Below are 25,353 nucleotides of genomic sequence, written 5' to 3'. Positions count from 1 at the left end.
CCACTCCACCACTGTTTAACGAGGCTGTGCGCTCATTGGGAAGTCATTTGTTTTCAATGAATCTGGCTGACTGGATTGGATGGTTGGGTTACGCCCACAAACAGACAAGGTGGAGTTGAAAGAAATTACATCAGGGGTAAAATGAAGCTGTCAAATAGCTGCCTACACTTTGCTAAAAGGAACACCACTCCGAGAAAGTATAGGCCTTTATCCATGGAATTCGACTGTCTGTTTCGCTGCTGACATTTGTCATCAAGAGTTGAGACGAATAGGCTATAGTGATAACGTTAACGCCAACTTTATGCTCAAGTGTTCAATCGCCTAAACACCGCAAATTATAATTTAATTCTGATCATTGTTGATTGTTGATGAAACCACAACATTGTCACTGACAAAAAGTTCCACTAAAATATCGGTAAATGTCAGACAATCAACTTTTGAATAAGCACCGGTAGGATAAGAACGATTCGTGGTAGATCACTGCCTTGGTTGTCGACGGCAGCTCGGGGATCTAAATGTGGAAAAACGATAGGATAGGCTATGCTTCTCTGGATCATGCGTGAGGGACCGGGGAGAGATCGAAAATGCGGATGTCTCTGCTAGAGAAATGGTCGGATCGAGAGAGCTGCGCGTTGAGTGGAAGGAGAAAGCAAGTGAGATGGAGGCGGGGGGAAGTACCCATCTCTGCGGGGACTGGAGCGCCTGTGCCCTGGACCGGCGGCGCAGTGCTGGCTAACATTCAACCCACCCCTTGTTCCACAACGAGATCGACTCACGCTGAGACAGGTAAGGCTCACAGCCACCTCCTTCGTTCATGTTCGATAAACAAAACAAAACCGAAAATACACAAGCGAGACTCCCTGAGAAGTAATTTCCGCGGCTTGGTATGTTTTATTTTCTCCCGTGAAATAATTTGAATGTCTTGTGAGCCTAGTGTTAGCAAAACACATAGCTATGGGTACAGACCGAGGTCGCCAAACCCGAATTTCTCGTCCTTTAATACGGGTAAGGAATTGTTAAAGGTTGTGCATAATAAAGTGAAAACATGGAACTCCGATTTTATCACCGCCTCTAGCATTTAATTCACCGATTTGTCTTATTTCATGGTAGAGTCGACAACAAGCTATATTTCCGCGCCTAGACCTCCATGCGGCTGTTCTCGGAACAACCAGCCGCCTCTCTGGTTAGCCATCAGGGATCTCGGTTTAATATCTCACCGTATACTATAGCTCGCCCTCTCTCGCATAAGAACCGTCAACGCCAACCTGTGAAAACCCGCCTTCTGTTCTGCCATAGCTAGATGCGTATGACCCTGGAGCGGGACAGGTTAGTTGCACACCCTGGCTTAAGTTACTTAAAAGCCCGTTTGTCGGTAAGCATGCAGACAGTGCGCCATAGGAGCTTGTCACGGTCGGTATCCTAGCAGACTCGCACTAGTGTGCCTGTAGCATGGCGGCTCTCTAGAACCGTCGTCGCGCCAGTGAACCACTCGCAGTCTCGGATGTATCATTTTTTCCTTTAAAATAGTGTAAAATTGATACAATTTACCCGCGGAACGAACCATTGTGAGTGATCAACGATTTACAATGTATCGCCATTTGAGTTGTGAGGATTAGCAACGTTGTTACAAATTATTTTCCGTTTTCTTCATTCCTCCTGTGTGCCTCCCCCAGTCTTTTGACGACCCTGCCTCGCTGTCCTCCGCCATACGGCTACAAACCATCGTTTACACCGTGTTCAACCTACGATAATATATATATGAGTGAACAGGTCGTCTTGTACGGTGAGTGTTAACTTAAATCACCCATTTGGTATATATCAACACTTAGCTACAGTATCGTCAATGTATCTAACGAGACTATGATTTTACACACATTAGTTTACCCCTCACGCGGAGATCCGGGGCCAGTTTAAGCTGGCTAGGTCAGCGCTTAGGTCGCCAGCAATTCTTTTTGCATCATTCATACAAAACCAGGCTAAATTACAATATATGTCCCCAACTTTCAAGACTTCTAAACCATTCAGATACAATATATGTTGATCAAAGCCACCATTTATTTGTAAAAAATGTTATTTTAGCTAACTGGCTAAAACTATCCACCTCCTGGTAAATCCTGTCAAAGTACCCAAGCTTCATCTGTCACTCACGGCCTAGCTAAAAGTTGTCATTTTGTCACGATTGTTGTTTTTGCTTGCTTTGGTAATTACAATTAAATGCCCGCAAGAATTTGACATTTGCGTCTTTTCTCAAATGGCCTTCGAAAATAGTTACATTATATACAGCAACTTGCTGAAATTAAAACAATCTAGTCGTGTCGCCAGCTAGCTAGCTGTTTTAGCCAGCCAGCTAGTTAGTTGTGGGTTGCATCTGATCTGGCTAGTTCGCGGTCGTTGGCTCGGATGCTGCTGGTGGAGCTCCCATTGCATTACTGTGTTGGGACATTCCCCTCAAATCCATAAACACGACTGAATTATTAAAGAATTTATCACAATATAACTTCTATTGAAACGCAAAATTGGTCCAGTTGGTATATTTCGATGCCATCCTGGATTATATCTTGATTGTCAAACAAGCTCGCGCACCAAGGCATGCTAAACAACAGGCGGTGGTGCAGAGTCGCCATCACTGTTTCGAAATCGGCTACGCCTCGCCCAAGAATGTCCGGCGATTTTCGCTTCAATGATTGATGTCAACTTCTACACTGAAACGTCAAAAGCCAAGAAAATGGCATAGGAGGACAGTACCGATCAATTTATTATTAAAAAGGGTATTATTTCCACCCTCCAGCAGCCCCTCGTAGGACTGGGGCGATCAGAGATTCATGGCGGAGTTGCACGTTCAGCGCTCTGTTGGTAGTGAGGCTTTGTCGAGTGGTGCATTTGGTAGTAATGTTCCCTGGCCACCATTCCCCCTCGTCGGAGACCGAAAGCAGATCCCCCGTCCATGGTCAGCTGGTTGCCTACAGCTGCCTGTCTCTAAACGTTCGCTTCCTCCTTCCGTGGTACCTCCCCACCACCGCTCCGAAAAAATACTCCATTACCGACCGCACGAGAGGCGAAATGGTCGACATCGATGCGACTCAAATAAGTACTAGCTAGTAGCTATGTTGTCGAATAAGCGAGACTACATTTAATAAATTGGTCGGCGAAGTACTCGCCACTGCCAGTTGGAGCCTTCTGCAGTGTTATTTGAGATTTGAATCCGTCACAAGCAATAGCCTGTCTCACGATGTAGCGTAAACGTTTAGGGGCGGTGTAATGGACATAAACTATTATGTCGAAGTGGTTTTGAAGTCTATGGTTTGAAACGGCTGGAGTTTCCAACCTAGACATTACTTTTTAAATATTAATATTAGACTATATTTGAAACGTACAAATAAAAACATGCCCATAATAAATATGATGTAGACTATTGTATTCGGTTTCTCGCAATACTGTGTTTGTGATTTAAGCATAACAACAATAGGCACAAGTTACACAAGTAAACGTTGGAGCAAGTACAAACACAGTAAAAAAAACACACAACCCAACCAAATATCACTTTATTTCAACACAGTAGGCATACTGTATAATCTTTCCCTTTTTTGCCCTCACATCACAGAAATGTATTTATCTCCCTAATTCTAAGACAATATTGAATTAACCTTGATATGAAGTAGGCCTAACACTTTGTAAGTGCATGTTGCTGTTAGGGGACATAATGTTGTTAGGGAACAACCAGATTTTTTTTTTTGGGGCCCTGTATTGTATACCACATCGCTGTCATGGTAGTGTGAGAAATTTTTTTTGTGTTGTGTTTCTACCATCATAATATAAACTGCATTGAAGAAAATCATAGTAATACAGCTTTGTTTTGTTTTTGTGTAGAAAGAAGAAGACTGTACAGATGAATGGAGAGATGGACGCGTCCACTAAAGACCAAGGTAAGATTATGATCTTTGCTAGATGGTATAGCATACATTCTATGTGCCACTCTGTATGCAATGCATGAGGTAAACTTCATAACCAATGGATAAATGAAAGTTTGTACACCAATCATTAAACTTATGTACGGTTCTTTAATGCTATACTGCCAATTAGGATCATATGTGGACTGCAAAACGCCAACAGTTTTACTGTTTATATGTTTGTAGATTTACGGACTGTTCACATATAAAAATGTCTGTCTGTCCTGGCATCACTTTAGTGTGGACGCAGGATGACATGCTGAAACTGCTGGAGTCCATAAAGATTAACCTTCCCCCGAAGGACCTGACAAAATACAAGACCTCTGAGTCACATCTAGACTGGGAGAAGGTGGCCTTCAACTCATTCACATCTGACATGTGCAAACTGAAGTGGAATGAGGTCTCCAAAGAGGTAGGCCGGCCATGTTCCCTCATGATCCGTTGTTTAGTATTTAGAGAATATAAGTGGGTTTATTGCCAGTTATAGATGTATATATTTGGCCTCTGTTCATGTTATTCATGTTATGTCTTTGGTACAGATCCGTAAATTCCGCACGTTAACAGAGCTGATTTTTGATGCACAAGACTTCATCAAGAACCCCTACAAGGGCAAGAAACTCAAGGTGGGCTTGCATTTGTTAATTTATATAGGTTTCTATTTATTCTAAACAAGCGGTATCTGAGCATATCACATAACTGAGTAGTGTTGCTCGTCGTTTCAATCTTCTTTTTTGTTGTTGTATTTAACAGAAGCATCCAGATTTTCCCAAAAAGCCCCTGACGCCATACTTCCGCTTCTTCATGGAAAAGAGGGCAAAGTATGCCAAGCTGCACCCTGAAATGAGCAACTTAGATCTCACAAAGATCCTTTCTAAGAAGTACAGGGAGCTGCCAGAGAAAAAGAAGGTCAGTCGCAGAGGGTGGAAAGGAAGGATAAAGAGATGTAGAGGGAGAGAGGGAGAAAGGGGAGTAGTGGAATGGACAAAAATAATAAGTTTGCGTCAGTAGATGAAATTGATTTCATGGCTGTGCTTTATCCCCTGTTTTTATGACACTAGAAAAAATATGTGGAAGACTTCCTGAAGGACAAAAAAACATTTGTGGGCAGTATGTCAAAGTTCAGGTAAGGTTTTAATTTGGGTTATCTGCAACTAGAGTAAATGTCAAAGCTTTCTAAAAAGCTTTCTAAATACCTGAAAAAAATGGTGTCAGCAGCCACATAGTTAATCTTCATTTATTTATACCCAAGTGTGTTTGATGTGTGTGTGTGTGTGTGTGTGTGCGTGCGTGCATTATACTACAACTGTGTTTATGTGCATATAGGGAGGACCACCCAGACCTTTTGGAGAGCATGACAAAGAAAGGTTCTAATGTCCCAGAGAAGCCCAGGACTCCTCAGCAGCTGTGGTACATGCATGAGAAGAAGGCCTTCCTCAAAACACACCCAGACGTGAGTCACAGTTCCCGTAGACATGTCTCAATGACCGTTAGTACTTGCACATGCATGCTCACACACTCTGTGTTAACATGCTACAGTTTAACTATATCCATGTCTGTCACGCTAATTATGTATATATTTGTGTTGTTGTAATATTTGATGCCAGGCAACCACCAAAGACATTAAAGACAGTCTTGGGAAGCAGTGGACCCAGCTGACTGACAAGAAGAGACTCAAGTGGATTAGCAAGTCTCTGGAACTGCAGAAACAGTATGAGGTGAGAGCACAGAAAAGTGTGGCACACTAGACCCAGAAGATGGCAAAATGACTGTAGTGAAACCATAACAGCCACGACTCTGACTATTTAAATTAGGATTGGCTGATGCTTTACCAAATGACTCTTGGTGGTGTTTCTCAGGGAACCATGAAGGACTTCATTCAGCAGCACCCAGAGCTCAACATGACCCAGGAGAACATTGTGAAATCCACCCTGACGAAGGCTGAGAGACATCTGAAGGACAAATCTGATGGCAGGCCGGACAAACCACCTCCGTGAGTCATCTCTACCAGAACATTGTTTGCCCCTCACAATGGGGATTATGTTGTCTTATGTGTACACAGTCGGGAGTTAGGTTACCATGTTGCGGTTTTTTTTTGTGGTGTTTCAGGAATGGTTACTCCATGTTCTGTGCCGAGTTGATGTCAAGCATGAAGGACGTGCCCAGTACAGAACGCATGGTCATGTGCAGCCAGCAGTGGAAGCTGCTGAAACAAAATGAGAAGGATGCCTACCAAAAACGATGCGAGCAGGTCAGTATTTTAACTGTGTACAATTCTACTCGTATCATACAAGTGAAAACTAAGCATTTCTCAAAATGTCTTCCCGCCACACACTCAAGTCTTAAAAATTCCCTGTTTATGTCTTTCAGAGAAAGAAAGAATACGAAGTTGAGATGAACCGATTTCTTTGCGTAAGTTTTTGACGTCCCTGTTCATACGTGTGTGTGTGTGTCTGTCTGGAGTCTCACTATCAATTTGTATAGCGATTCAGAAAAGGAGCAGTATGTGTTGATATACTCTGTGTATCTCTATAGAGTGTGTCAGAGGAAGAACAGCAGCGTATCTTGGGCGAGCAGAAGATGATAGGCTTTAAAAAGGGCAGCAGCCCAGCCTCCAAAAAGAAGAGCTCCAAAGCAAAGGTAAAGCACAGTACTTCAGCATCACTCAGGTCAGCGGAGCTGTGAGCTCTCCAGCAAACCAACCTTCACAATAATAAATCTGTATTCCTAATGCATCAAACTCAGACCATACTTTGGTTGAATTGCAACATCAAGTAAAAAACATACATTCAGTCCAATTTACTCCGACATTGAATGATGAACGTAGTGCTCTGGGTCTGGTGTAGCTTTTTCTCTATTTGCTTTGAGGTTGAAGACTCCCTCCATAATGCTCCATCATTCCATAACTTGCAGGCCAGCTCAGAGAAGCCCAAAAGGCCCATCTCAGCCATGTTCATCTTCTCTGAAGAGAAAAGGCCCAAACTGCAGCAGGAGCGACCTGACCTGTCTGAGAGCGAGCTCACCAGGCTTCTGGCACGCATGTGGAATGAGCTCTCAGATAAGAAGAAGGTACACTACTCAGTTTAATCCCCAGCCAAGCACAATACACACAACGCAGCCCGGTGTACACTCCCAGGGCTCAGATAGGAATTAAGCAACAAGGTCCAGGAAAAACAGTGTTTAATATTACTGCTCAGATTAACTGAATGATACAGCATTGGATTGTGTCAATCTTGAATGTAGTTACTTTGGGGTGGGTTTCTGTCGCTCTGCCTGTGAGTGTTGGCTAATGGTTGATGGTTGTCTTGCCCCTTTAGGAAAAGTATAAGCGCCTTGAGACGGTGCTAAAGGCTGAGTCTGATAAGAAGGGGCAGGAGGAGCGCAGCCGGCTGCCAGACACACCCAAGACTGCACAGGACATCTGGCAGCAGAGTGTCATAGGAGACTACCTGGTTAGGTTTAAGGTACAGGCACAACTGTAGCCTCCAAGATGGCCAGAACTGAATCAGAACTGCCCTCAGAACTGCCCATGTCTTCCCCATTACTAGAAGCAAGCATTAATGTATAACTGCCACTGCTTATTAATCTTTTTAATGTGTATTGACTGTCGCCCTCTTCCCTCCTGTGCTTTACAGAACGACCGTCCAAAGGCCCAGAAGGCCATGGAAGCAACCTGGATCACCATGGAGAAGAAAGAGAAGATCATGTGGATCAAAAAGGCAGCAGAAGACCAGAAAAGATATGAGGTAAGGGGAAACCATGGGCCTAAAAGTGACAATGCACAAAATAGTTCAGAAAGTTGATCTTCTGGTTATTTTCTGCCTGACAGAGAGAGCTGAGTGAGATGCGTTCTCCTGCCACGTTCATTGCCTCAGGGAAGAAGATGAAGTTTGAAGGTGAACCCAAGAAACCTCCATCGTGAGTGACATTTTTTAATTTTATTTGTTACTTTTGTATGTTAGTTACAAGAGATTTACTGTGATGAGTAAATGGTAGATGTATGCAGGAGTTTTTCTAATCAAACTTATCCTCACAGAAATGGATATCAGAAGTTCTCCCAGGAGATGCTGTCTAATGGCGAGCTGAACCACCTCCCTATGAAGGAACGCATGGGGGAGATCGGAGGTCGCTGGCAGGCACAGCCGCAGAAGGAAAAGGACCGCTACAAGAAGATTGCAGAGGAGAAGCAGAAGCTGTACAAAGTACAGCTGGAGCAGTGGTTGGCGGTATGCAATCTGATTACTATATATTGAACATCTCACCCTCAAGTGCTGGTAAATCTTTGGACAGAAAAGTCCTTACTAACTCAAATTCTCCTTTTTTTTCACAGAGCCTGTCCTCGCAAGAGAGAAACACCTACAAGGAGTACACCTCACAAGTAAGTAATCTTATGTTTACAGCATGCATGCAATGCCATAACTTCCATCCCTTCCTCTACCTTTTTTTCTTTCAAATATAAATATTCATATTTTTCTCCCATTGACTTCCTCAGAAAAGAAGGACCACAGCGAAACCAGGAGGCCCTGCTGCCAAAGTGAAGGCCAAAGTGGTCAAGAAGGAGGTGAGTTTCAGTTCAGTGTAGTTTGACTTGGTTATATTTTTTGGTCAAACAGACTGGTTATTCATCTCTTACCCTATTATACCTTCAGGAATCAGAGGAGGAGGATGATGATGATGATGATGACGAGGAGGAAGAGAAAGCCTCATCAGAGGCAGATTCTTCCAGTGCTGATGACAGTGAAGAGGAAGAGGAGGAGGATGATGACGCTGATGACGACGATGATGTAAGTTCTCAACATTACTCTTCTCTATTACAAATTACAATGGTATGATATCAGGCTAACAGTTTTTGTGTGACACCTCCTGCAGAATGATGAAGAGGAGGATGATGATGAGGAGACAGAGGATAAGGAGAACAAGTCTGAGAGTAGCAGCAGTGAGTCGAGCTCTGATGATGGGTCAGATTCTGATTCGGACTGAAGCAGGTCAACTTTGACCCGAGAGAGACTGAGCAGCGCTGAGCTGAGCCAAGAGTCCAGGGAGCTCTGCCATTGTGCCGACCCTGCTCTCCTCCTACCACCAGAGGGAGCCCCTGCACCACCACGTCCATTTCGCACTCACCTTCCTTCTGTTTCTTTATTAGTGTTCTGTATGAGGAGGGTGAACACCCTACCCTGTTATGCCCTTCTTCCATTATCCCCAACTACCCCCAACCTGCTCCACTGGCCATCTCAGAACACTGGGCTCAGGTTACACCCAGGGGACCTTCCATGGTTAACAAGTGTATAAAGAGCTGTTTTTTGGATAATGGTTCAAATTTGGCCCCAACTCTGTTTGTATCAGTCAATGATAGATCCTAGCGTCCATGCTTACAAGGGAAGGGGGATGTGGGGGAGTTGTGAACAGGCCTCCTAGAGCCAAAGAATCTATTTGTGTGGTGGATTACTTTGAGGTGGGGGGTGCAGGGGACCAAATAATTGCACTCTTGAGAATGTTTCCTTTAATCCTTTTTCTTCAGCGCCTCTACTTTCGTTCTGCTCTCAGTTGTTGATGTAATTTTTTATTATTTGGTTCTTAACGAGGTGGTATCTTCAGGAAAAATTAAGCCATTATGAATGTCTTTTCGTTGCTGGAAATTCTGAGATCTTGCTATTCACCCACAGTTTGAGTTAAAGGTTTGGATGCATTTGAAAAATGCCTTTCAGCTGTCATAGACAGTTTAAGTTCAAAGGACATGGCTATTTATTTATACTACAATGTGTCCAACCTTTACATACATTTCAGAGGATCTTTGTAGAACAAGTCCAAGACAATTCTGTTTTACTCTCATGTTGGTTCTCACGTTTATTTTGCGGTTTGGATTGTTCCTCAACGGTGTGTTACATTGAATGTTTCTTGGTGGATTCAAAGTAATTTATCGTTAAGCGATAAAGAGTTTTTGCTTGCCACACTCGGAGTACAATTATTTTTGCCCAAAGTGGAGATTTGAGACTTTATTCCGAATTAGTTTTAAATAGACTATGTTGTACAATTTAATCTTGGTGTTGATTTCTTCCTTGAACCACTGTTTTACATTTTTATTTTTTATCTCCAAAGCTGGTTGGTTCCATTTGAAAATCAGAAGATGGATTTTAATAGAATTTGTGTGGAAATTGGTCATTGCTTTTGATGACAATTTTTGAGAGCTATTCATTTATGGAATTGACTTGAATTCAAATGGAATTTACCCCAGCCCTGATCATTTTTAGTCTGATGCTTATCCCAAAAAAGCTTTGCACTTAATGTAAGCCTGCCCCACTCTTCTGCTCAACCGCTACTTTGGTTTGATTGGTTTGTTCTCTCTCTCTCTCTCTCTCTTCTCTCTCGTGTGTGTGTGTGTGTGTGTGTGTGTGTGTGTGTGTGTGTGTGTGTGTGTGTGTGTGTGCGCGCCTGCTTTTTGTGAGCGTGATGTCAGCATCCTGTGTTGTGTTCATAACTGTGTAGTGTGTATGTGCCTGCTTGGGTGCAGGGGACACTTCTAATCCTGTTATCACACCAACACCTTGAATGTAGGTATACCGGGTTTTTTTTTACGCCTTTTTCTCAAAATAAGCGAAGCTGAGTTATGTCTCTGCTTAGTGCTGTCTTATTGATTTCCACCTGGACAGAAGACCCACAGCACAGGTTTTGTTTTCCACAGGTTAGTCTCAGTTGTTTGAAAGACAGTACAATATCAGTCTCATACTCCTACCATCTACAAGAAGGGTTGGCACTGACCCAAATGTCAGGTTGAACTGAGTTTGACCATTCTGAATCTCATTATTATTGACTGAATAAAACCAGCATGGTGGGCTATTTATATTTTGGTGGGGACATGTGGGAAATGTTATGGCGGGTTGGATACTGGATTTGGGGAAAGGGTTTTGGGGTAATTAAGTTGCCAATGGGAATGGGGTAAATACTGTTGTAAGGTATTTGTAAATATAGCTTTTTTGTATTGAGTGGATATAGTTTGATTTGTACTTTTATTTGACAAAGCCTGGCCTTGTCAGTGGCTCCATCTGAGGCCAGTGAGTCCATAATGCTCGCAGGGGAGACGTTTTTGATTTCATTTGTCTGTTTTAGTTGTAACATTTCTCCCCATGTTTGTTTCTTTGTAGAATGACTAAAAGAGAACAAAAGCTTTACAAATTTGTACTGCTGATCATTTGACTCATTTTGATGTTTTCTATAGCTGAGTGTGTTCTTATGTCCCTGCAATTTACGCAATTGGGCAAATAAATTTGGTCTTTAACAACACGTTTCTTTTTTTATTTATTTTTATTTTTATGTAAGGCTTGGGTAAATGTTTAAAATGCATGGGAAACAACTTCAGAGCTTTGGGATCATGGAACATGGAAGCCTTTCCTTGCGTGCGCACTGACTTACGCAGGAATGACGTAACGTCATCTGTGTTTATGTGGCCCAAGCCTAGGTTTTTATTATCGGGGCTGTGTGGCTAAATTAGCATAGCAGCATGTCTTCAAACATGATCTGATTACATAGCAGGTAAGCGCACATATAATCTCATTGACTACTATTATACAGTTATTAGGTGCATTAATCATCAACATTTTAGAGAGCAGCTGCCTATCTTGACAGAAAGCTATAGTGACTGGGTAAAAATTAACGAAGGTCGTCCTTGCTGACTGTTAGCTAGCTAGCTTGCTAGCTAGTTCGCTAGCTTGGGACGTGTATAGTTTATTTTCATTCACTCCAATGGCTATACTCTGCAGTATATCATTAGCAATAAGCGGTCTGATCATTTTGCCAGCTAGTAAATACACATTCCTTGCTTACTAACCATACTTTGTTGTTAGCTAGCTAGCTCATTAAGTTATCGAGACTTCAAGCTAACTAGCCAACTAATTTCGTGGAAATGGCTCGCCAATTGCCAGACCACCACTTATGAAATTTGAAGTTTCGTTGTTAGACACACAAGCACACCGGTATTTGCATCGATATCTTGGGACTAATTCCTCTCTGGAAATGTATACAACAATAGAATTATGAAGTTATTCACTGCAGCCTTTCCCCTGTGCCATCCCACAGGTATCGAGGACAGTGATGGCAGTGTGTGCACTGACCATGTTGGATGGGATGGGAGATGAAGTGACTGCAGCAGGTGGTGTGTTATTCCTGGTCCTGGCCCTGTTGTTGGCTTGGCTGTCCACACATGTGGCTGATCGGGGGGACCACATCCTGGGCACCATCCTTACTGTTGGGGCCCATGCCTCTCTAATTGGGCTGGGAGGCCACGACAGCTACAGTGGAGGGCCTCCAAGTGCAGACACACCTGAGCAGCAAACGCCTCCCCCTTCACAGGAGAATAAACCAGAAGAAGGGGAGACTGGGTCTGAGAGGGGAGACAGTGAGGCGACAGGAGCGGGGACTGCAGGGGCTGGAGTGGACCTGCTGTTGAATATCCAGGTAAAGAAACCTCATAGATACCAGCCTGATGAAGATGACGATGAGGACGATGAGGAAGAGGAGGAGGAGGAGGAGGCAGATGAGGTTCCAAAGCTAAGCCCAGTGGTGTCCACCACCAGCATCACTGTTCGCTTTAAGTTCCTGAACGACACAGAGGAGGTGGCTACCCTGATGCCTCAGGATACAGTGGGTCTACTAAAGAGGTTAGTAGGACAGGGCTGATTTAAAATACACACACACACATTTTCTAGAAAAAAAAGAAGCTTTTGTGTTTATTTCTCTGTAACAATCGATTATACAATAGACAATACAGTTACACAATAGATTGATGGATCAAATTAATAGTCCTCATCACCTCCCCCAGTAAGTTTTAATAGACACCTCTCTTTCTCTCTCTACTGCAGTAAGTACTTCTCAGGCCGGGAGCGTCAGATCAAATTAATCTACCAGGGCCAGCTACTTCAGGACCCCAAACGAACTCTGCTCTCCCTCAACATCATGCACAACAGTGTGATCCACTGCCACGTGTCCCAGGCTCTGCAGGAGCCTAGTCCAGAGGAGACAGCACGCTCAGGGACAGGTACTGGAGCTGGGATGAGTGGGGGAATCAGGGCCGCAGGCGTGGCAATAAGCACCAGTAGCCTGGTTGTGCCTGTGTTTGTTGTGATGCTAGCTGTGGTCTGGTACTTCCGCATCAACTACCGGCAGTTCTTCACCGCCCCTGCCACCATCTCCCTGGTGGGAGTCACTGTGTTCTTTAGCTTTCTGATCTTTGGGATGCACAGCCGATGAGAAGGATAGGAGAGGCTAGATGATGTGTCCTCTCATTGTGTCTGAATTAGGGCAGGGGAATGAGACAGAATAACATCAACAGCAGTTGGTGTCTGAAGAGGGGCTGGGGCAAAGCAAAGACTCAGGGGAGGGGGGGGGGGGCCTTGGTCTCAGATGCCATAGAACTGACTGGAATCCCTTGTGTGCGTGTGCCTGTGTTTGTGCATGCACCAGGAAATAGCATTATGTGAAAGATTGTATGTGCAGAGATTCAAATAATCTGTAATGTGTGTTTGTTAGTATAAAGCTGAGGTTTTACTGGGCTGTAATTTTGCTTCTCTTAAAAAAAGGGCTGATTCAGTGGGTCCAGTTCCTGCTGGTCTCTACAGGGTAGAATCATCGCGTCACACCCATAACTGCAGGCTGCTTGTTCCACTTTGTCACCTATGTTTTTAGCCCGTTTGGCTTGATCTGATCTGATCTGATCTGTTCTGTTCTGTTCTGTTCTGTGCTAGATTGTGTCAGAAATTAAGATAAAGCTTTGCTTTTGCATCATGAAATATCATTTCATGTCATACACTTGTTTTTTTTACACGTTGCAGAAAATCACAGGGGGTGGGGCTTGTAGTATGCGTTTGAATGAGCAAATCATTTTCTGTTTTGCAAAAGGAAAACAAAGTGATCATTGTCAAACTTGAGACTTGAATCTAGAGCATCTTGACAACCACTCATCGCTGTACTGTGCTGGTAATATTTCTATTCCATTTCCTGTTTATTGGGAAGAGCTTCCCATCACCTTAGTTATTGTGGACCACAGTGCTAGCCTTACAAGGCTGACATTTTGTAAGGATTTTCATTGCTTGAATTACCCAATGCCGATGTTATCTTAGGTAGGAATGATTTAAATAATATAAAAAGTTGTTGAAATTAAAAAATAAGCAACGTTTGTTTTTGAAAACACTATGTAAATATAATGTATTTACTGTAAATAGAATGAAAGAATGAATTGGATGAAACTGCATCTGGCACTTCAGGATTTTTTGTGGGGGACTTTGACACAGATCCGACTGATAATGTCTTAAGGAATCTCTTTACCCCCTATGTTGAGATTGTTTTCCTCTTGCTTCAGTGCTGATTCAGATTAAAGCGTTTCAAACCATGTCCTTCTGCATCTTCCCTCACTAATGGAAGAGCAACACTTCTTGTCTGGTGTTGGACACAATGAAATTAGACACAATGGATCTAAATGACATTTGATTTTATTCAGACAAAAAGAAACCCCGCTACACGTGAGAAACAGGAAGAGAAAAAAGAAAAAAAAAACGATCTGTGCATCACATTCATATACAACAAGTTTTTCCACATGCACACATACACGTGCTTGTGTATGAAAAAATATTTTTTTGTTCGTGAAAATTCACTCTTTGTATTGCGTTCTTTGTCCGCAGTCATATTGTCAAGTGACACGCAGATATACACACAAATAAACACAGCTACATATTAGTAACACTCAGGCTAGCCTTTACCCTGTCTGTAAAAAGTGCCAAATGAGTTATATCTTAAAAATATTTAGAGAGCAGTTGATTACCATGATTCTCTGTTAGTGCACATTTCAAAGTGACAATGTTCTGACTGACTTAAGAATGAAAACAGGAGACAATTATTATAGATTCTCGCTCCAAATAGTCTATTGGGCATCTCAAACAGGTCTGAATAACAATGCATAACAAACTTAACACAAGCTAGCAATATGAAAATGGCAAGAAAAACTGGTTGAAATGTTCCAGGCAACAGCATTGGTATTTCTGTAAACATATACCTGCAACATACACACACTAAATATGCAAACAGACAATGAACACTTTGAAAGTGAGTGCAACTCATGCACAAGCTTGGTTTCTTTGCTGTTGCTTAAAAGATGAAGATTGACTTCCGAGGATTATTGAGCAAAAAGCAGAAGAAAACAGGCAGATTGTATATAGAGTACACCCTAGCATTATTCAACAGGAAGCAATGTGAGATCAATAGTGTTGGTGATCTGTAGCATAAGCAGGTTGGAAAATACTTTTGACTGATTTATGTAACTGTGAACAGACGGAGAGGAAGAAGCATCGTTACGCATGAAGAGGTGGAAAGATACAAAGGTTACTTAATATACCGTGGGACAGTTGCATCTGACTCATGATTCATTGTACACATTATACAACATGTACAGTATAGGTATACAAAAACACTGGCTCACTCCATGATACATGTCATTATCTGCATTTACACTGTCAAGTATAGACAAATCAAGTTCACCTTCTTACTCGACACAATGGCACAGTCAAATACACTGGTCAATGTAAACAAAAATTTCAAACATTCAAAATGACACGCATACCCATCCAACGACAATGGCACATTCAGAAATGCATAGTTACCTGAAATTACAAGATGAGTACAAATGAACAATTCACTCATTCATTCACTCACAACACAAACAAACACACACAACTGTGCAATACAATGCGATCACTGACAAAGCCACCATTCAATACCCCAATACAGGTTAGAACACAAGATGTCACGCCCGTTGGACATCCCCTCCACCACAATAATGAATAGGCTGAATAAAGGGACACCATTGAAACCGGTTTGAATCCACAAGTGCCATCCTAAACAGACATACTCACTCACTCATAAGCAGCATAACACTCCCCACAGGTTGGGTGTGTGAGTGTGTCTGTCTCTCTCTCTCTCTCAGCCTAGGAGAGTGTGAATGGTCCCATGCCTGAAGCAATGCAATCCAATGATAACTAAGGCTGAGATTTAATCCATTGTAGATAGCAATTTGTAGCACTTTAAACTGCAGGATGCTGGATACAGCAAGTTGACTCTTCATTACGAAATCGCCCACAGGGCTTTCTAAATCAACTGTCAACTGCCTCCATCTACAACCTGCAACTGTGAAAATCTAATTCACAAATGAAACCACAGTGCGGAAATCTGCTCTGCAATGGATTAATTCCCAGACATAATCCCCAATTTACAAACAGCACAAGATGAAGCATGGTGATAATATCAGAGGTGCTGTGTCCAGTTGAGTGAAGAACACTAACAACCCCAGTGCCAATTTGTGAGTGAGTGAGTGAGTGGATGTCTTTCAATAAATTATCATCTTTGTTTCTGAGAGGACAGGAGTATCTGTTCTTGTGTGAAGAGGAACCCTGTGTTAGAGAGGAGACCATGTCTTTACCAGACTGAATAAGGGGTTGAGGCCTGGTTCAGTAGTCTGTCACCCTCTCTACACTTACCCTCCTGGGTATGGTAGGGGGACCAAACTCGGTATGGTGTGAGGTTGGCGAGGAGGAGGAGGAGGAGGGAGAGAGCGAGAGAGAGAGGGGGGACGACGACGACGACAAGTAATTATGTTAGTTGAGGTCATCATAGATATTGGGGGCGGGGGCCCCGGAAAGTTTGGACTTCTTCTTTCTGTTAGAGAGGCCAAGACTACTCTGAGAGCTACTGCCCCCTCCCCCTCCTCCACTCCCACCTCCTCCCCCAATACTGTTTAAGCCAAGAGATGACTGCTTCTTCTTCTTCTTGGGCTTCTTGGAGTCTGAGTTGTTGGTGCCTGAGAGAGAGAAAGTCAGGGTGAGGGGAGACCATATTCTCGATAATAAATACAGTGCCTTACGTACAGTGCCCTGCATAAATATTTGGACAGTGAAGCATTTTTTCTTCTTTTGGCTTTATACTGCAAAAGTTTGGATTTGAAATCAAACAATTAATATGACGTTAAAGTACAGATTAGCAGCTTTTATTTTAGATATTTTTATATACATACAGTAGTCCCCCTATTTCAGGGCACCAAAAGTTTGTTTGTTTTTATTTTTGCCTTATGCACATCTTCAGCAAATTCAATCTGGAGAATGACTTGGTCCACTTTTTGGTTCTGCGGACAGTTCTCAGTTCTTTTTTTTTTTCTTAATTATGGTGAGCATTCTTCGGTCATCTACTGTGGAGGTCTTCCTTGACCTACCGGGCCGTTTGCAATTGCTGAAGCGAAGCTCTATAGCTGAAAAACTGCCTTGTTGCATTTGCTTGTACTTGAGCAGACGAGATGCATCTGTACACATCCGAATTCATTCTGCTGCTGCTGCCGTTTCATCATCATCAACGAAGACAAGTGAGCCAGTTCCAGTGGCAGCCATACATGCCCAAGCCATAACACCTCCACCATGTTTCACAGATGAGGTGGTATGCTGTGGATCTTCAGCAGTTCTTTTTCTCCACACTTTCCTCGTGCTATCACTCTGGTACATGTTCATCTTATCTGTCCACAAGACCTTTTTTTCAAGAACTCTGTAGGTTCTTTTAGGTACTTTTTTTTTTAGCAAACTGTAACCTGGCCAGACAATTTTTGAGGCTAACTAGTGGTTTAACACCTTACAGTGTAGCCTCTGTAGTTCTGCTGGTGAAGTCTTCTGCAGGTGGTAGTCTCTTGACACATCCACACCTACCTCCTGGAGAGTGTTCCAAGTCTGCGGACAGTTCTTTTTTTTTTTTCTTAATTATGGTGAGCATTCTTCGGTCATCTACTGTGGAGGTCTTCCTTGACCTACCGGGCCGTTTGCGATTGCTGAAGCGAAGCTCACCAGTGCTTTCTTTCTTTTTAATTATGTTCCAAACTGTTGATTTTGGTAAGCATAAGGTCTGGGCAATGTCTCTGATCGATTTTTTTTTTGTTGATTTTTCAGCTTCATAATGGCTTCCTTGACTTTCATTGATACCTCTCTGGCCTTCATGTTGACAGACACCAACAGCAGACTGCAAAGGCAAATGCAAAGAATAGAACCTAGAATCAAGAACAGACATTGACAGCTCTCCGATGATGCGACAGAACATACCTGGCTAATCAGAAACACCTGCATTGTTTGATTTCAAATCCAAAACCTTTGGAGAATAGAGCCAAAAGAAGAAAAAAGTGCTTCACTGTCCAAATACTTACGGAGGGCACTGTATCTGCTTCTGTGGGACTAATTTCCTTTTCTTACTGGCTTTGGAGGAGGCAGAATCAGAGGGCGAGATGTCTGAAGACCCATCCCACTGCAGACGACTCATGAGGACCTGACCGTCTGCGGCGTCGTAGCCGTCACTCTCCACCACTCCATCTGCATCAGGCAGAGACGACCTGCCGGAGACAACACCCACTCATATATAGCACGGTAACACCCCCTGGCTGCCAATTCAAATGCCACCGAAGGGCTGTCACTGAGTTTAATGGTAACACCATCATTTCCGGCATGCTCCTAGCTGACATGCTTATAGCGTCGGGCATGGACTCATCTCTATAGCCATGGCTCTGTCACAGTAAATGGAATGAGGAGGGATGTGGTGCGCACACTACTATAATACATCAGTCCTTGCGCTCAAGGCAGGGAGCACAACATGCAAAAAAGGAATAACAATCTAATTAGTCTCGGGGGGGGGTGGGCGGGGGGGGCACTCACGCGGACGGCCCCAGGAGGAACACCCTGACGGCTCTCCTCTGTTCGTCCGTGTGCTGGGGACACCGCTGGGACCTGGTGGGACACAATGTGGCATTACAAACCCCTGAGAAACAACTGCCCACAAAGCACAGCTCAAACAGAGGCCCCTCAGCAGAGAAGAGGCAGAGACTGAAACAGACATCGTCAGTGATCAATCAGATATGCACATGAAGGGTCAGGCGTTAGAGGTTAAAGGTTAGGGTTTGATCACTGACAGTGTCCACTTTGTCTCACACCACATGAGGCAGGCATTGCCCAGTCAGGGTCTTCTATTGTCCAATCAGAAAATATCTATGGTATAGTCCAATCAAAGTGTTATTGTTTCACTTTAGTATAAACATATTTGAGTTTAAGAATCACAAGCCAATTCCTGATCCAAATCATCAAATGAGTTTATTTCTGTGACTAAACATGCATATTCAATATAGAAAATGGAGAAGAATTGGGAGTCATATTGAGTTGCCACTTGTGTACCCAAAAGTCAGTCCCAACAAGACATGATCGCTCATATCAACAATGAAACTGATCATGCATGAGAGTTCTCACCAGGGGAGGCTGGTGGAGGCAGAAATCACAGGACGTGCTCATTGTAATGCATGGAATGGAATAAGGAATGCATGCATTACAATGAGCCCTTCCTCCGATTTCTACCTCCACCAGCCTCTACTGGTTCTCACATAAACAACGTTCCCAACAGTAACCATGAGTTTGGCTCTGTCAGCGGCATTCATCGCTGATTTTCAGAGCAGCTGCAGTGTTTGTCTGGAATAAACAAGCCTTATTAGCGGAGTGAGTGGTATATTAGAAGAGTGGCACCAATGAGCCTCAAATAGTCCCATATAGTTTCCTAGTTAACTTCCTGATTTACCCTATATAGATTTTTTATTGAACAACCGGTTGCCTGGCAACATGCTCCATTGGTATAATTGTAAATTAACTACTTGGCATTGGCCAATCGAAAAATGTCCCCTTCATTGGCGCCACCCTTCCTTATACAACACTCTGTTTAGCGGTCTTCGGGTATCAGTCACTGAAGATGTTCTTGAGGCTACTTGACATTGACATACAATGTCAGGCTTCAAGCATGGAATCTGTCATAGCATTGCCCAGGTAGCCACTGACCATTGACCTCAGACTTCCACCCCCCGAGCCTGTCACACAAACAATGCACTGACAGTGTAATTTATAATTATTTAAAATTATTCTAATTTATAGTGTACATGCCCCACAACCATTTCACAGCCTCTAGCCTCATTGCTATTTAGTCTCACACAGCCTACAAGATGCATTGTTCTGCTGCTCTTTTTTGTAAATTTGTTATTGCTATTTTGTTAATATTTTGCTATTTTGTAAATTTCTTGTCAATATTTGCTATTTGTTTTTTATGTCCATGCACCAACCTCACCAAGTCAATTTCCTGTATGTGCAAATATACTTGGCCAAATCAAATAATTCTGATTCTGATAGACTCAACATCAGTCATCCAAGCTTTTCCTCCAAGCTCCTCACTCCCATCTTGACTGAATCTAATATGAGCACTTACAGGAGTATGAAACATGTTGAGTTTGTGTGTGTATGCCTTGATGTACAGTACGAGTGCTATAAATCAATCCTCACCTGGTGCACATCTTCTTGGTATGCTCCGAGATCACCCCACATTGCTGTAGAAATAGGGTTCAGTGCCGTTAGACAGACAGGCGAGTCATACACCCTAGAGAAACCTCAGCCTGAGAGGATCAATAGGCACAGATATGGTGGACAGATGCTATAATGAATACATGAACATTACTCACCGTTGTCAACAGGGACCTCAGTTCATCAGGGCCTAACGTTTCATAATTGATGCCAGAATTATAGTTGTACTGCAGTGAAAGGAGACAGAGAGAGGACAAGACCTGGCATCAGAACACTGTTGAACAAAGCAGTGCATAGTATAATAGTATACTGAGGAAAGTTAGCTCTGGTTACCTTGTAAGGATCTGCATTGACACTATTACTAAGCTCACCTGAAAGAGAGAATAGCACAGACTGTATGAGTCCTTGTCATTCACAAATACATAAAGTGCATCCTGTTTGAATCGTATGCAGTAGATGAGGGTGAAAACTTAACACAATAGATGATCTTACTAATCAACTGTTCATAATGGGGGATTTATGCATCATTGGAAAAATATGGTGTTTCACTGATAATCATGCTGAAAATATTCTATAAAAGGACATCTCTTCATCTTTTCCAATGGTAGAGAAAAAAACAAACATTGTACCATTCTTTATGCTGCTACACCATAACTGACCATTATAATATAACTGATCATTCTTTGATTGAGGCGTGGTTCTGTCCAAATGTTAAATCAACCAGAGTCCCACTGTCTTCTATTTGTAATCGATATGAGCAGCTGGGTGTCAAAGCCACAAATGACAGGCCAGATGTGGATTGATTTCAGGTCATTTATTTCATAGGGATTGAGGGTGTCTGGACCCTCCAGGGAGGATATCAGCAGCACAGATTTCCGAAATCACACAAATTCAGTGTCTTCACACAAACAGGACATTTTAACAGATACAAGAATCAATGAAAACATGATACAAAAGGAACAAAAATGAAAATAAATGCAAAAAGGTATAAATATGTCAAGTAGATAATGGACAAATCATAAGAGACACTTGATATATAAACAAGGAACATCCAACCGCTCTGATTCTGAAAGTGTATGTGGATTTGTATCATTATTGGAACGGGACAATCACCTTTTATGATCTTTTCACTTAAGTGCTGAACAAGTTATTACTTTTTTTACTCAACACAATGCTAAACAAAAATTATAAAACAAATACACAACTGAAAACTGGAGGCGTAACACTGATTTGTTATTGCACATAATTGTCTGTGATCTCAGTCAGTTTCTTGCCTTTGTCATTTTGTGCTTTTCAGCTGTTCACCATGATCCACTTCAAATTAAAATCAAGCAAACTCAAACTTCCCAAAATGTGGGAAGAGGACCAACAAATCTGCCTGTCCCTGCCTTACATCTCCATGGCCTGTCCTCATCTTCCATATTACTTTGTATACTAATCCTTTTTTGACACTGTACTACATTTGTATTTGCCTGTAATGCATATTTGTATGTTTTTAACCTGCATTTCAGCAGCACACTTATGCAATGGCCAGAAGTCCTGTAGTGCTTTAATAAGGATCCATTTTAATAGAGGTTGCTGTGAGCTACCCAGGAGCCTCTGCTCACGCCAAGGTATGAAGGTTCTCACTCCAGGCAATCTATTCCTCATAAACTGTCTCCAAACTGCAGGGCAAGGGCTTTCCCCCAGATCCTTCTCTTGTCCTGACCCTGGACCCTACACTAAGGACGGCCAAGGCATTATAAAGCTGGACTTCCTGTCACTGAGGATAAAGCAATGTCTCTTAACAGCACACGTGGAGCTTCCTGATCCTCAATGCGACGCTTGGGCCCCAGTACTGCTGAACAGACCAGAGAGTGAAACATCCCCAACCATTCACCACCAAACATCTACACACTCACTCAAACACACACAGAGTGAGGTCATATGAGAAACAAGGCATGTTGAATCATCGGATTGAAACTTCACTCGACTGCTCCCACGCACATCCATTTCAAGGTTTCAGAGTCTGAGCTCTAGAGACAACTCAAACAATCTCAGCTAACACAAATAACAAAACCCTGTAAAATATGACATAACATTCTGTACATAATGTACATTATGCTGACATAAGAAAACATAAGGTGAACAAATAAATGTATGCAATTTAAATGAGTTTCTTCATAGTAGTTATTGACAAATGATACATAGCTGGTAAGATGACCATTCCATTTTAAAATAATAGTCAACAACATTCATCTTGTGAGCCTCATATTGATGGGAAATTAATTGTCCCAAGAATTTACAGTTAACAATATGGATACATTTTATCACAGATGCTGATTATAGTTTTGATGACCGGCTCCTTATGTGGTTTCTTAAGAGGTAGACTCACCATTTTTATGCTTCAGAGATTTTGATCTTCTGGGTGAATTTGGATTCTTTGGAGGAAGCAAACAAAGAAGAAATGTCAATTTGGATTAAAGATCTGATCTAGATATACAACCAACAAGAAAAACATGCACCAGGAACCATACATCCCTTCTGACACATAACTAGCCAATACAATATTTAAAAATACAGTATGTTCATCAGTGCACGTGCCAGTATGCAAAAAAGTAAGGAGAATTACAATTTTCTGTTGCTATTTGGTTGCTTTTATACAATAGTCTGGAAACAGGATCTCATACAGTACAGCAAAACATACAAAACATAAATATACATCTTCACAGCAGAGTAACTTACCAAAGAAACTGGTTGTTTCAAAGAATGTAAAACTACCTTATCTGACTTTCTCTTCTTAGCTGTAAAAGGGAAAGTAGAGGGGTGTAAGAGAAGGGTGTTTGTTCAAGTAAATTATCTTCAAACAAACAAATATGTTGCTCTCACCTTTCTTTTCTGACCCATATGACCAGTCATTATCATTGACGTCATCATTGTCTTCCTGATCACTTTCTGATTTGCTCATGTTGTTACTGCTGGCTATTCTGTGGAGCAGAATTTAAAAAACATGCTTTTTATTTTTCTGTATATTTTAAAACATTTTATTATTGCATTTTATTAACAGCTGTCGTCCGTGTTCATAGAGCCTGGCTAACCTGCGGTTGGCGATGCGACTGCTGTTGCGTCCCATGCCCAGGCATTTCTCCAGGTGAGGGGCAAAGCGGGATGCTGCAATGCTTCGGTTGCAGTTAGGACAGACACACTCCTTGTTCTTCCATTGATTGTACACTTGTCCAAATATGTCCACTCCTGGTTGGTCAACAATTTCTATGAGAGAGGATGAGAGAACATAAGAAAACAAAGCAGTGTGCAAAGCAGAGGGAAGAACTAAACCTAGGAGGAAGCACTGCCACTGACCGAAGTCCTTCATGCTCTCTTGGTCCGTCTCATCCAGGAGGAAGTAGCCTTGTTTAACGGCACGATGCACCTCAAAACACAGGCCCAAACAGGTGTCCTCCACCAGGTCAGAGTAGATGTCATGAGCCAAGGCCTGTGGAGCCAACCAAAAGAGAGAGGTTCAACTCAAATGTCACAAAGGAATACAAATAGTTGTGAGCAACTTTCAGCTTGCCAAAGAAAAATTAACATGATGACAATGCCACTACTTACCTCTAGCTTGGTGTTGTCCAGGCCCGACAAAGACATATCTTCCATTTTCATTTGCAAAAATTAAAGGTGAATCACAGCCGTCTACATGGCACAGCAAGTTAGGTTTTCCATTGCTGCAAAAAGGACACACAAATATGATTTCATACTTTGAGACAAAAATACATGTTGTCATTTACAAATATCTCAGTCACTGACACACAGGTTCTGTGAGGATACATCAAAATAGGGTTACATATCAGAGGCCCTTGGCAGGACAATCCAGAGACTGTGATACTTACTTCTCTGCGGAAGTATTCGATTCGGTGACTTTAACAGCTGTTTCTTTGGTCACATTCTGTAGAAAATAAAATAAAATAAACAACAATAATAATCAATTTGGCGTTGAACGAAAACACTTCTTACTCACAGACCAAGCACCAAACCGAAAGCAAATTAAGATCAGCTGGCTAGGTCCCATTGTCTGATAGGGAAATGTAGTCCACTGTGAGGTAGTGTTCTGATGTCCTCTTTTGTTAATTATTTGAAGCATTTCTAGATAGCTAATGGAGTTAAGATGTGATATGCTAAATTAACATTTAGCCAACCAGATATGCTTACACTCATGAAACAAAATGAATAACTTCACAGTAGCAAGATCCGATAACTCGCACCAAGGTTAGCCAAATAGCATTCTGTTGTTTGGGATAGCGAGTGGTAGTGCAGCCAGACATTGCTAGCTAGCACAGAAAGCATTTCATAATAAACCTGTGATTGAATCCCTCAAAACGATCTACACAGGGCTGATCAAACAAGTCAGATCCATAATAAAAACCGATTTTGGCTGAATTCTAATTTACTACTACTAGCTAGCCAGCTGACCATATCAGAACCTTGTCTATCCAGGTGAAGTCAAGAAAAACAAGAAAGACTGTGATGCAACCAATGTTCCAAAAATGGAATATAATTGCTACACTGTATCTGCGATGATTGATGATGTACCCAGCCGCGAGGATCCGACAGAAAATCTGACACAATGTTACAATGTTGGATTATTTTTTATTGTTGTCATCACAGACAGAGATGTACTCACCCGACCCAGCTGCACTGTGTGGACGGGCTGGGGCGGCAGGCGTCATAACCACCGACATCTGCGCCAACCCATCAAATCAGCTTTCGAAATTCGGACGTCCCGTATTAACAACCTTGTTTTCTACTGACACGTATGAATAAAAACATGAGGCGAAGTCTATCAAAGTAATAGGCAGCCATACAGTCAAAGGGAAATGACAAGAATATTGTAAAAAGCAGCAGCCATTTTCCCTATGACAGACCATACCAAGTGATCACCGAGATCCTCTTCGCAACGTTCTTAAGTCAATCATGGTTTTCGCTCATCAATTAGTTTGCAGTGGCGCGATAGTCAGTTAAACTATGGCAGAGTAAAAATGTCT

The 25,353-nt window shown here is 42.4% G+C and overlaps 3 protein-coding genes across 6 annotated transcripts; 2 read left to right on the top strand and 1 right to left on the bottom strand.

The window, feature by feature from the left end:
* Positions 1–584: 584 nt before the first annotated feature.
* Positions 585–11,222, top strand: ubtf (upstream binding transcription factor). Of its 2 annotated transcripts, XM_083676908.1 has the most exons (22): positions 1,519–1,565; positions 1,674–1,783; positions 3,868–3,923; positions 4,187–4,359; positions 4,487–4,570; positions 4,698–4,853; positions 5,006–5,070; positions 5,271–5,397; positions 5,552–5,662; positions 5,804–5,937; positions 6,054–6,195; positions 6,315–6,356; positions 6,480–6,584; positions 6,858–7,013; positions 7,262–7,408; positions 7,580–7,690; positions 7,774–7,862; positions 7,981–8,170; positions 8,275–8,322; positions 8,437–8,505; positions 8,594–8,728; positions 8,814–11,222. In XM_083676908.1, the coding sequence occupies exons 3-22, from the start codon at positions 3,887–3,889 to the stop codon at positions 8,922–8,924; spliced, it is 2,232 nt and encodes a 743-aa protein (XP_083533034.1). In that variant the 5' UTR covers positions 1,519–1,565; positions 1,674–1,783; positions 3,868–3,886; the 3' UTR covers positions 8,925–11,222. The 2 variants fall into 2 exon arrangements, with proteins under 2 accessions (XP_083533033.1, XP_083533034.1); XM_083676907.1 differs by lacking the exons at positions 1,519–1,565; positions 1,674–1,783 and adding an exon at positions 585–786.
* A 159-nt stretch (positions 11,223–11,381) lies between these two features.
* tmub2 (transmembrane and ubiquitin-like domain containing 2) lies at positions 11,382–14,324 on the top strand. Its single transcript, XM_083676400.1, has 3 exons — positions 11,382–11,471; positions 12,015–12,595; positions 12,797–14,324. The coding sequence occupies exons 2-3, from the start codon at positions 12,030–12,032 to the stop codon at positions 13,182–13,184; spliced, it is 954 nt and encodes a 317-aa protein (XP_083532526.1). The 5' UTR covers positions 11,382–11,471; positions 12,015–12,029; the 3' UTR covers positions 13,185–14,324.
* An 80-nt stretch (positions 14,325–14,404) lies between these two features.
* atxn7l3a (ataxin 7 like 3a) lies at positions 14,405–25,216 on the bottom strand. 3 transcript variants are annotated; one of them, XM_083676397.1, is made up of 14 exons: positions 24,993–25,216; positions 24,202–24,257; positions 23,924–24,036; positions 23,672–23,804; positions 23,410–23,581; positions 23,201–23,298; positions 23,057–23,115; positions 22,707–22,752; positions 20,666–20,703; positions 20,491–20,559; positions 20,315–20,358; positions 18,659–18,730; positions 18,203–18,339; positions 14,405–16,779 (listed from the first exon to the last, which is right to left on the bottom strand). In XM_083676397.1, the coding sequence occupies exons 3-14, from the start codon at positions 23,972–23,974 to the stop codon at positions 16,577–16,579; spliced, it is 1,122 nt and encodes a 373-aa protein (XP_083532523.1). In that variant the 5' UTR covers positions 23,975–24,036; positions 24,202–24,257; positions 24,993–25,216; the 3' UTR covers positions 14,405–16,576. The 3 variants fall into 3 exon arrangements, with proteins under 3 accessions (XP_083532523.1, XP_083532525.1, XP_083532524.1); XM_083676399.1 differs by having other exon boundaries at positions 23,093–23,115; XM_083676398.1 differs by lacking the exon at positions 14,405–16,779 and adding an exon at positions 16,786–17,975 and having other exon boundaries at positions 18,157–18,339.
* Positions 25,217–25,353: the final 137 nt, after the last annotated feature.

Source organism: Argentina silus, assembly GCF_951799395.1.
Source record: "Argentina silus genome assembly, chromosome: 9".
Taxonomy (NCBI): Eukaryota; Metazoa; Chordata; class Actinopteri; order Argentiniformes; family Argentinidae; genus Argentina; species Argentina silus.
This window is presented reverse-complemented; position numbering and strand designations above follow the sequence as displayed.